The sequence below is a fragment of the Opisthocomus hoazin genome, chromosome 1, assembly GCF_030867145.1.
Source record: "Opisthocomus hoazin isolate bOpiHoa1 chromosome 1, bOpiHoa1.hap1, whole genome shotgun sequence".
Classification (NCBI taxonomy): Eukaryota; Metazoa; Chordata; class Aves; order Opisthocomiformes; family Opisthocomidae; genus Opisthocomus; species Opisthocomus hoazin.
In genome coordinates this window covers 18,904,635-18,916,366 of record NC_134414.1, presented here as the reverse complement: position 1 = coordinate 18,916,366, position 11,732 = coordinate 18,904,635, and the positions used below count along the sequence as shown (strand labels likewise).

The 11,732-nt window shown below is 42.1% G+C and overlaps 1 protein-coding gene across 1 annotated transcript; it reads left to right on the top strand.

Annotated features, from left to right (window-relative positions):
• The first annotated feature begins 717 nt into the window (after positions 1–717).
• LOC104333059 (stromelysin-1) lies at positions 718–9,874 on the top strand. The gene is made up of 10 exons (XM_009938523.1): positions 718–822; positions 1,636–1,877; positions 1,969–2,117; positions 3,140–3,265; positions 3,818–3,979; positions 4,108–4,264; positions 5,370–5,503; positions 6,024–6,183; positions 7,471–7,571; positions 9,774–9,874. The coding sequence occupies exons 1-10, from the start codon at positions 718–720 to the stop codon at positions 9,872–9,874; spliced, it is 1,437 nt and encodes a 478-aa protein (XP_009936825.1).
• Positions 9,875–11,732: the final 1,858 nt, after the last annotated feature.

Genomic DNA, 11,732 nt, shown 5'->3' with positions numbered 1-11,732 from the left:
ACGCAAACACCTTGGCTCAATTTTTATGAGTTTAGCTATGCTGAGAGAAATGTTTCCTTTTTCTTACAGGACCTCCACGTTTTCCTGCAGACAAAAGGAAGTGTATTCCAGATGAAAGAACTGTCAAAGAAAAACAGCATAAACAAAGCACTGCTTCAACACACAGGGAGTTTCAGCATGAAGCTTCTAATTTTGAAGGACTCTGCCAAAGGGAGAGATGATGATTCTATGATAATCTCCAAAAGTATATGCTCCTATACAACTACAAAAAAAAAGAAACTTTTTTTCTACTTTTAGTCTACAGTTCTGCAACCTTCAGTGAATGCTTTTCTCTTTAGTTACTTCAACAACCCATCTGAAAGCAAAAGGAACTTTGAATAGAAAACATTAGAGATATGTCTTAAGTTTTTTTGAAAGGAAACCTACATTTTAGTAACTAAAAGGTTAATGAGCTTATCAAAAAGAACTACAGGTCTATTATCTCCTCATTAATCATATTTCTATATTGCAACACCTGCACAAGGGTGGAACCAGATGAAAGACAGCACAAATCTTTTTTATGATAAAACCATTGTTTCGTGTGTGTTCTGTTGCTACCTAGAAATTGTGAGTCATGAGTCAGGGATGGGAAAGCTTTATAAAGCAAACATGTACTATATAAAGGTGAAACAAAAGTGTGGCAAACTACTAAGAAGACATTTCTAAATGCGAGTGAAAATGAGAATGGAGAAAGTCCCATTTCTCCTGTTATGTGCAGCACTTTCTTGTGCTTTTCCTGCAGACACAAGGCAGAAGAAAGAAGAAAGCATGCAGCTTATCCAGGTGAGCAAGGCAGACTTCTGGGGGGAAGATCTTTCGCAGCTGTTGAGCATCCATTGCAGTCTCTGCAACTAGTATATAGGAGGCAAGGAGCTAGTTCTGCAAATTCCAGTAGAATGAATAATATGATTGAGTATTTCTCAAAACAGAGGGGACTGCATTTTGATCCATGATGACAAAGTCTTCTTTAACCCTGACTCATTCTTGTTTTATTTTTTTTTGTAGAGAACAATCAAAACTGATGATGCATTCACTTATGTTTTGATTCTACAAATAATTAAACACCTGAGTCAGTCTATGTCTGATTTGTAGTTCTTGTGGAAATGTAGTTATTTGTGTGACTTCTGGTATTATGAGACATAACTCCTTGTAAAATACAGATATTATTTTGTCTGATTTTTTACTATCAGAAAACATGGGAAAATTGAATATTACTGCTGAAATTTTGTATTCAGTTATCTATTTCAAACTGCTTTTGCACTGCCTGTTCTAAAGGACTCTGTGTAATCCCAGAGCGTAGCCTAAGTGGAGGATACCGTACCAGAAAACAACAAATTTATTAGACAAATTCTAATTTTGAATGTATTCTGAGTAAAGTGCAAAACATTTATAGTGATAATATAATGCAAAAATCTATTATTAAGAGAAAAATATTCATACAGGCTTTAACAAGCTCTATTAACCATGCTTCCATGGAACAGAAAGTAAAGTAGTAAAGGTACATGTCTGAAGTGGAGTGAATAAAATTTTTTATGAGCTTCAAAATCAATCACCATTGACTGTCCTAAAACACTTTTTTCATAATTTTTTCATTAGAAGTACCTGGAAAATTACTATGGCTTTAAGAAAGGTGGAGAATCTTTCATATGGAAAAGTAACAGTCCAATGACGCAAAAAATAAAAGAAATGCAAGAATTCTTTGGGCTGGAGGTGACGGGGAAGCTGGATTCTGACACTTTGGACCTGGTACAGAAACGTCGGTGTGGATTCCCTGACGTAGCCGGGTTCTCCACTTTTGCAGGAGAGCCAAAATGGGCAAAACAAGTTCTGACATACAGGTAGTTATAGCGGAATTCTTAACGTAAAGACAGTGTGTTACACAGCATAAGTTGTAAGAACACAGCTGTTTTTCTACCTTATATTTTAAAGGATATTAAACTACACACCAGACCTGCATCCAGCAGATGTCAATGCAGCGATCAAGAAAGCATTAAGTGTTTGGAGCAGTGTAACCCCACTGAAATTCATCAAGAAGGACAGAGGAGATGCAGACATAATGATCTCCTTTGCAGTCAGAGGTAAATCTCTGTGTAACCATTACGAGTTATTGCCAAGTTGCTGCCTATATGGAGCAGGTGATCTGAAATGTTGATGATTTTTTCTCATAGATAGCATGTGCAAAGTTCAGTGTCAGGTTGCACAAGCAGACAGAAAGACACAGTTCCCACTCATGGTGCTATGGCTATAATTCTTGAAGATTTTTGGGGAGTTTATAGAGGCAAATGAAGAGAAGAAGGGAGCAAATAAATGTAACAAGCTGCCTGCAGTTCACTGGATCTGCACCTAGTATATGATGTGCAACGTCTGCACGAACCACAAGAAGCTCAGGGCTTGTGGGATAGGCTCAGGCTCAGAGCATTAGGGAGTGGGTAGCTTTAGTTACACTCCTGGCATTAGTCATATGCTTTGTGTGAGCTAAATAAGTTCTAGACAGACTCAAGGCTTATATTTTTGGCGTTGCCCTCAGGGTAGACTTACCAGCAGCCTTCCCTCTTCCGCTAACAGTCATGGACACATGCACCCTTCTAGTTGTCTCCTCTGTTTCCACCCAAACATATCCACTCATCTGGACTATGCAGAGCATGCAGGCACTGCACGTAACTTCTATGTCCTTAAATCCTTTTCTGGAGGTGACATTCAAGGGCTTGCAGTCTTCCTACAATAGTGCTTCTGCCATCAACACTTAAATTACCAGTCAGGTTCAGGCAACCGCCTGACGGCTGCTGACACAGGGTTTATGAAAATGTTACCTAATGAACAAAACAGGAAATATATTTCTACTGGAACCACGTCCTCCTCTTCCCTTGTGGCAGCAGTATGTAAATGTCCATCCATTTCTTGAGGAAACCAAGATTTCACTCCTGATGCATGAGTTCAAATTTTCCTGAGTTTTCCCTGTGAAAAATAGAGCTTTTGGAAAATTTGTGTGGAAGGGGAGCTTTAAAGTTTACAAAATCAGCAGAACAGAGCGCTCTGTGCATGGCTGAGATCTGTTACCTCCGTAACTACCAGTCAGCTGTGTGTGGAACTTGCTCCTCAGGTCACAATGACTTCATCCCCTTTGATGGCCCAGGAGGGTCCATTGCTCATGCCTATGCACCTGGCAAGGACTTTGGTGGAGATGCTCACTTCGATGAGGATGAAACCTGGACCAAAAGCATAGAAGGTAGGAAATTAATTTCTTCAAGCTCTTCCTGAAGCAGACCATGCATGAAATGAAGCGTGCACTGTCTGTCTCCTCTCTTCCTTAATTAGTACTTAAAAATGGGGCTCATTTGAAGGAGCATTGGGCAGCTGGTTTCCATAGCTATAAAAACCCTTTGAGACCTCTGGTTTAAAAAAGTTAAGGCCCCAGATGAACTTCTGCTATGAACTGGGTGGAGATCTATTTGTGAGGGAGCTGAGGGACCTGGCAACCCCCTTCTCCCCATTCCTCCAACCTGCTTGTCTCTCCCCGCACTGTTACATCACCTGCACTGGTACAGGGTCCTTCTCCCACACTTACTTCTGGAGGATCTATTTCATTGTACTCTACTGTAATGAATTCACTGTTTTTCTTTCTGACCAGAATGTCATCTTCCACTGAATTTCCCATAACAGCTTCACTTGCTTAGGCCAGCAGTTCTGAAAGCTTCTGACCTACCATATGTACTTCCTGTTTTCAGAACAAATGAAAAGTCATAGCTCTCCTATTCTGTGTTTCATTTGTTGTTTTCAGGTACGAACTTGTTTTATGTTGCTGCCCATGAGTTTGGTCATTCACTGGGACTTGTACATTCCAAAGACCCCAACGCTCTGATGTACCCAGTTTATAGGAAATTTGACCCTTCAGCATTCCCTCTTCATCAGGATGATGTTAATGGCATTCAGTACCTCTATGGTAATTCACAATTATTAATCAACCAGTGCTTATAACTTCAAAGACAATAACTTTCAGTGATTTTTTGTGTACTGGATATACCTGAATGAGTTCTCACTTTAATTGCTTCCATGAACTGCTTCTTTTAGGACCATCTTCTAATACCCACAATGACCAAGGGGAATCTACTGAGATAAGAGACCCAACTGAGTCAAAAGATCCTGCACTGCCAAACACCTGTGGCCCTGATCTAACTTTTGATGCTGTCACCACTTTCCGTGGAGAAATAATGTTCTTCAAAGACAAGTAGGTCAGCTTTCTGAAAGTAAAATGGCTGAGTATCATTTTTAAATTAAGCCCCACAGCATGGAAAAATAACTTTACACAGAACATCAACCATTCCAGACAGGAAGGTGAAACAGGGAATCAGGATAAGAGGTGGGAAGCAAAAACAAAGGTGGTGGTGGAGAAATGAGGAAAGAGACTTTTAAGGAGAAAGACCACCTTTGAAACAGGTCACGCTATGAATAGGATGGGGAAAGATGGCTCCTCTGAAAACATGGTCTGTTTGCACAGGCTGTAAACAAGTCCCAAGTATTTGGGATTTGGGAGAGTTCAGGTTTGACAAAAGGCACCACCGGCCCTGGGACATTTGGCACCTTCATTGCTATCCTTGCCTTGAGAGAGCTGAGGGTTTACCAGTCCTGACACAATACCTGCCCGAAGAGCCCCTGCAGAGGTGATTTAGTATAACAAAAAAAAAGGAAAGGATAATACATTCAGTGCTAAACTCGGACAAATTGTCCCTCTCCAGGGTGTGATAGCCCAAAGACTAGAGGAGAAGGGGTAACAGAGCTGATTCCCCTCTTCTTCATGCGGTAAGGCTGTGCTCCCTCTGCTTCAGAGCCTACCCAACATCAGTGTAAAAGTGAGGTTTGACCTCGGAGTTTTGAATCCACAAAGCCAGCAAAGTGTTATTTTGCAGAAGATCCTTGCACACACAGAACGTTTCTCTAAGCTGGTGTTTGTAACCTCAGGGTGGGGTTTCATTCCCAAAATCTTACCCCTTGCCAGCCTTGTGAGCCAGGTCTCTCTAGGCTCCCTTTCTGCGTAAGCGGAAATAATAACTGTTTTGACAAAACAGTTCATTTGACCTGTTTTAGATGTCTGCATCAAGATGAGAGGAATCCCACCATGGAAATAAATTTTCTTTCCATCAAGATGAGAGGAATCCCACCATGGAAATAAATTTTCTTTCCATTGACATTACAGGGAGCTTAGGGTGACTAACTCAGGGTACATGGCTGGGTTAAATCAGATAAATCCTGCCCTAGTTGCCATGATGTTGCTTCATGCATTAACGGGTGTGAACATCTGCTTTTATTTAAAACCTGTTCTGTATCTATGTAAGACATTTTTGGCGCAAGCATCCTGCGATCAGAACAGCTGATTTTAATTTAATATCTTCGTTCTGGCCACGGCTGCCACCTGGTGTTGATGCTGCATATGAAATTCCTGAAGAAGATGAAACTGTCATTTTTAAAGGTAAAATGTTGTCTTGCTTTTTTCCTACGTTGTCTTTCCAAGTAGCCTTGAGAGTTTTGTGTCTGGCCACTTAAGCTCCTTCTGTAAGATTCTATTGAGCTTTAATTTAGTCCAATAAGTATTTCAGTGACAGAGATAACAAAAATATTATCCAAGATAAGGAAGAGGTATCTTATTTTTTAATGTCAATACAGAAAAGTTTCTCTGCCAAAATAAAAGTCATTATTTTCATTTTTTCCTGGAAAATTGTCTACTGAGCTAAAAAATGACAATACATGCTTCTTCCTAGCTTGTGGAAAACTAACATAAGTGTGAACTGACATTTCAGATTTCATAAAATGTGATATGAAGAACCAATCTCACATTATTTTTGGACTCTAGAACCAGTATGTAGAATGTTTTCAAGTAACCACTATTGTGTCTCTACATTTTTCCATTAACAATTAGCTTTCGTGTGAAGGATTGTGTCATTCCCAGAAGAAGATTCTGTTAACATGTTTTTATCGACTTTTCTTGATAGGGAATGAATTCTGGATAGTGAGAGGAGATACCATCCTTCCTGGACACCCACAAAAAATCTACACCCTAGGATTTTCAAAGGATGTTACCAAAATTGACGCTGCTTTTTATAATGGAAATGAAGGGAAAACATATTACTTCATAGCGGACAAATTTTGGAGGTAATATTTCCTGTCCTATTTTCCTAAAGAAGAGCAAACATAATCACATGATCAATATCCTGTCATGATTTAGGATGCGTTAGTCACACACTTTGGGTAATGTCTTTCAGTGTCACAAGTGGCTATGGAGAAATATTTGAAAGGGAGATGAAGCAGCGCTTTTAGATTTCCTTTTAATTGATTTAATTATTTAACAGTTTATCCATTTATTTATTTATTTTCATTTAACTGTCTTGGGGAAAAAAGCCATCCTACAGCTCCACAGGTCAGCTCAGGAAATCAGTCAGAACTTCACTGTTTCTATCAAAGATGTTTCTGTGGGCTAAGCAGGAGTATCCCACTATTTTTCAGTTACTGGCAGATAGTTTCATAAAATTGCTGATAAATGCCATGTACTTCAAAGCATTATCTGCTGTGCATGGTTATTTCCGCTTTTCAGTCTAATCCCTGCTGCTCAGGTTTGTGTTACAGGACATGTACTTCTAACAACTGAAGAAGGTGCTCCATAACAGAAGCAGTAGGTAATCTGAACTTCTGCAGATGAATGACACAATTCTGTCTTTCCTGATACCACAATGCCCAACTTGTTGTACATACACAGATCATCCTGCAGTTACCAGTCAGCCACATATCTGTACTTTAAGCAGAAGATCAGACTTCCACATTTTAGTTCAGACTCTCACAGCTTGAAGGGCTTCAGCTGAGCAGTGTGTCTGGTCATTGAATCTCTTATTGAGTAAACGTATCAGAAGGAAAATGCTTTCAGAAACCGTCTTATTCCAGCACTGGTAGACAAAATGCACTTCACTAAAAATGTATTAGCCTGCTATAAGTAACTTAAATAAAATTACTTAAAATAACTTATAACTGAAGAAAAAAACCAGATTTTTCCTGATAAACATTTCCTACAGAGAGGGAACATGAAACCAATCTTTCTATAATCTCACAAATCTAACTTCTGTTTAAGATAAGATTATCTACCTCTCCTGGAGGTACAGTCTCTTAGAAACACTGTTTAGCAGATTTATGATGCTGGTTTTAATATTAGGTATTCTTAGATGTGTCTTGAGCTGACGTAAACAGAAACAATTCTTCCAGTGCAGCTAACAGAGTAATAATTATTTATGGCACATCTTGTCTGTCTCAACACTACCTGAGTGATACTGAAAATCTTCAATGACCTTGAACAGTTACCTGTTTGTAGGTAGAAGGTAATGAGGAGAGCTGAACTAATCATGCGTTGTTTGCAACTTTCACTGATGCCAAGTTGTTAATAATTTTTCTCAGTCATGATAAAAGAAGTGATTCTGTGGGAAGAAAGCCCACACCAATAAGAGATGCATTTCCAGGAATTAATGGGAAGATCGATGCTGTTTTTCAACATGAAGGTGAGTAACTGCTGTTAACAAAATCTGTATGAAATGTTCAGGGTCATAGGGCTGAGAGTGCTTGGACAGAGAGAGGCACTTCTAAATGTTGCTTATAGCCTTCAGGATGACCCACGAGACAAGATCAGAGGGCTGGAACACCCCTCCTATGAAGAAAGGCTCAGAGAGTTGGGGCTGTTCAGCCTGGAGAAGAGAAGGCTTCAGGGAGACCTTCTAGCAGCCTTTCAGAACTTAAAGGGAGCTTCTAAGAAAGACAGGGACAAACTTCTTAGCAGGGCCTGTTGGGGTAGGACAAGGGGTAATGGTTTGAAACTACGGGAGGGTAGATTTAGACTGGGTATAAGAAAGAAATTCTTTACCATGAGGGTGGTGAAGCACTGGAACAGGTTGCCCAGAGAGGTGATAGATGCCGCAACCCTGGAAACATTCAAGGCCAGGTTGGATGGGGCTCTCAGAAACCTGTTGTAGCTGAAGATGTCCCTGCTCATTGCAAGGGGGTTGGACGAGATGACCTCTAAAGGTCCCGTCCACCCAGAACTATTCTGCTATGATTCTATGATTCTGTGTCACCCTGAAATAGTCATGTAACACTCCCATGCTTCACTTAATGCCCTTAAAAAAATAGGGATGATACACCTTTAGTGACAGTCTGAAAATCACTTCCCAGATGGAAAGACCAGCTCTAAGGGACAGACTGATGTATCTATATTCATGCTGATGCTCACCTCACACCATGAGGAGCACCAGTCCAGACAGTGACATCATCTCAGCAACGTAAGGTCTACCTGCTGTGAGCAAGGCTATCGCAGCCTGGCCCTCTTACATAAAAGGGCACTGCTTTGGGAATCATAATTGGCACTAGCTTCTCCTGCATAAGGGACAATGTTACTTAGACAGGGAGATCACAGAATCACAGAATCACAGAATCACAGAATCACAGAATCACAGAATAGTAGGGGTTGGAAGGGACCTCTGTGGGTCATCTAGTCCAACTCTCCTGCCGAAGCAGGGTCACCTACAGCAGGCTGCACAGGACCTTGTCCAGGCGGGTCTTGAATATCTCCAGAGAACGAGACTCCACAACCTCCCTGGGCAGCCTGTTCCAGTGCTCCGTCACCCTCAGAGGGAAGAAGTTCTTCCTCATGTTCAGACGGAACTTCCTGTGTCTCAGTTTGTGCCCATTGCCCCTTGTCCTGTCACTGGGCACCACTGAAAAGAGCTTGGCCCCATCCTCCTGACACCCACCCTTCAGATATTTATAAGCATTTATTAGGTCCCCTCGCAGCCTTCTCTTCTTCAGGCTGAACAGGCCCAGCTCCCTCAGCCTCTCCTCCTAGGGGAGATGTTCCAGTAAACTGGAACAAGCTGGAACAAGCTCAAGGGTACATCCATACTGCCAAATGGCACATCTTCCCAGTTGTTTCCTGGCTCCTTGTCTTCTGATCATCAAGACCCATGCAAGTTAATTGCTTCCCACCAAATCTGTCATCAGACTCCTCCAAAATGAGTCTTACACATGCTGCTGGGGATTCTTAACTGCAGCCCTCGCTCCTGGAGGGCAGAGTGAAAGGAGCTGTCCGAGGCTGGATGTCTACTTCCTTGCACAGTATCTGGTGGCACTCCAGCAAGCTTGTATCCACTCACACCTTGCCATGCTCTGTGCACACTCCAGGCCCTGCAATACCTACACACAGGTGGCTAGAAATACACCCTTCTCAAGGATTTCAACACTGCCATTGCATAAGAGCAAGTATTTTAAACTGCAGAAATACACAGGATGAATTTCTTGTAGAGTCACCTCATGGGATTCATTAATTGTATTATGCAGTGTGTGCATAACTGGTTTCGTATAGAAGCTGTCTCCATGCCGCTGTGCACCATTTCACAGAGGTTACACCTGGGAGCAGATGATGTTGGCAGCATGTGTCCAAGGTTTTTTGAGCTCTTTCCAGATGTTGTTAAAGCATACTAATCTTTACATGAACACTGGAACTGGCTGCCCAGGGAGGTTGTGGAGTCTTCCTCTCTGGAGATATTCAAGACCCGCCTGGACAAGGTCCCGTGCAGCCTGCTGTAGGAGACACTGCTTTGGCATGAGGGTTGGACTAGATGACCCACAGAGGTCCCTTCCAACCCCGAACATTCTGTGTATGATTCTGTGTGTAATATCATAATTCATCTGTTGTTTTTGTTTTTCCCTAGACTTCCTTTATTTCTTTTGCGGAAGAAAGCAATTTGAGTTTGACCCCAATAAAAAGAGAGTGACACGCCTCCTAAAGACAGACTTTTGGTTTCTGTGTTAAGATAATGAAATCTGTAATCATGCTGGAAAGAAGGTAGTGTTGTTGCACTAGAAACAATTCTTCTTTTAAAAATATATGGAAGGTATACTTAATTCAGCACCAGTCATCAAATCTCAGCCCCTGCATACCTGTGTTCCTGTAAATAACAGAAGAACAGTATTTAACACACTGATGTGTATATATATACATAATTAAGATCAGGATTATTAGCTTACCAAAGAACAATGCAGTTTTTAATTTTGATACAAAGCTGTGTCTTGTTTTACTTTTGCCACCATCTTCTTTTCACTCTTCATGCTGTACGTCACCCTACACAGACCCCTGCCAGCCAGGAGTCCATGAGGAAGAACAGTTCCTAGAGCCAGGAACACTTTCAGCCAGTTTTAGATTATTTCAAAGCTAAGGAAGCAGACTGATCAAAGCTGCCACTCATAACTATGCAGAGACAGACAGGAGCTCCAGAGAGCAGTCCCTCCATGTCTGAGGTGGGTGCCCAGGGATGGAAGTGCTCCTTTTCATTACTGACTGGAGAGGCAGCCTGTTTGAGCAGTTTCCATTAAGATACCTGATTACAGAAGGCTGAGCTTAAGTGTGGTGAATCCTATCCTAAGATATTTATTCATATATATCTGATTAAAGAGTCATCTCTAACATAGGAGCAGAGGGGCAGATTGGCACGTAGGGGACCCCCAGTCATCTCCAACTTGGCTCCGCTCCTCTCCATGTTCCCAGGGGAGCCCCCATGGGCTGGGGGACAGCGTCCCCATCACCTCACAGTCTGAGGGGTCACTGCCAGGGGACAGGGATCAGTATCCAGGGGGAGAGCATTTCGAGATTTTATAAAACTTATTATGTCATGTTTGAAGGAGACTGTGGGAATGTGCAAAATTTATTATGTGATGATTAGGGGAAAGACCAAAGGCAGGGAAATGGAAGGATCAAGGTAGTTGGGGAGGAACAGGTTTGGGAAAACAGAGAGCTAAGAGGATGAAGGGGGCTGATTGCGTGCAAACAGGCTGCAGGTCAGTGTGCTTCTTTGGCCATGCCCTGCACATGTGTGGATCAGCTCTTTCTACATACATTTGGGTGAACTTCAAGATGAACTGGCTGGCAACTGGGTGAAGACATATGAGCACCAGCAGCTGGAGCATGCCTGAAACCTGTGGGGACTTTTACACAACTGGGGGTACAGGAGGTGTGGGAGAAACTACTAGGAGGCCTGCATGTGTGAACCCAGCTGCTAAAGGCATCCGCACTGCTGTATTTCCACGTCAATGTTTCACCAGTGGATGGAAGTATACACGAGCCAGAGGAGAGGAACGGATGGGGCCACCAGACCTTTTTATATTTGTCTGAGAGCTGCGTGTTTTCTGTCTGTGATGATCCCTCTGTTCAGCCTCACAATTCTCTGGACCTGGGGGACAGACACGCAGCAGCTGCCTCTTCAGCACTGCTGACAATAATCTCCCTAATGCTGAAGTCAGGCATCACTTGATAATGCTCCACATGGGCCCATAAGTATGCAGATAGACGGCTACCAGGATCTAAAGGGCTTAGAGAAGGTATCTTTTCTGCATGTAAACAATCTCTCCTGGTACACACTATTGCCTCCTCATTAGACAACTTCCCCAAAAAAAGAAAAAAAAATGAGAAAAGATAGTTCTTCTATTTGATTCCTCTTTTCCATGAAGCACAGAATCACAAAATTATTGAGGTTGGTTGGACCTCTGGAGGACATCTTGTCCAACCCCCCTGCTCAAGGAAGGCCACCTAGAGTGGGTTATCCATGCTTTGGGTGGCCTTTGGAGATCTTTTGCACATACCCAAAGAGGAAGACTCCACCACGTCCCTGGGCAAC

What these genes read in the sequence shown, in the direction of transcription:
- LOC104333059 (XM_009938523.1), top strand. Translation starts at nt 718, where the DNA reads ATGAGAATGGAGAAAGTCCCATTTCTCCTGTTATGTGCAGCACTTTCT. An exon ending in ATAATGTTCTTCAAAGACAA is followed by an intron (nt 4,265 to 5,369) that starts GTAGGTCAGCTT and finishes TATCTATGTAAG; the next exon opens with ACATTTTTGGCGCAAGCATC. An exon ending in TGAAACTGTCATTTTTAAAG is followed by an intron (nt 5,504 to 6,023) that starts GTAAAATGTTGT and finishes TTTTCTTGATAG; the next exon opens with GGAATGAATTCTGGATAGTG.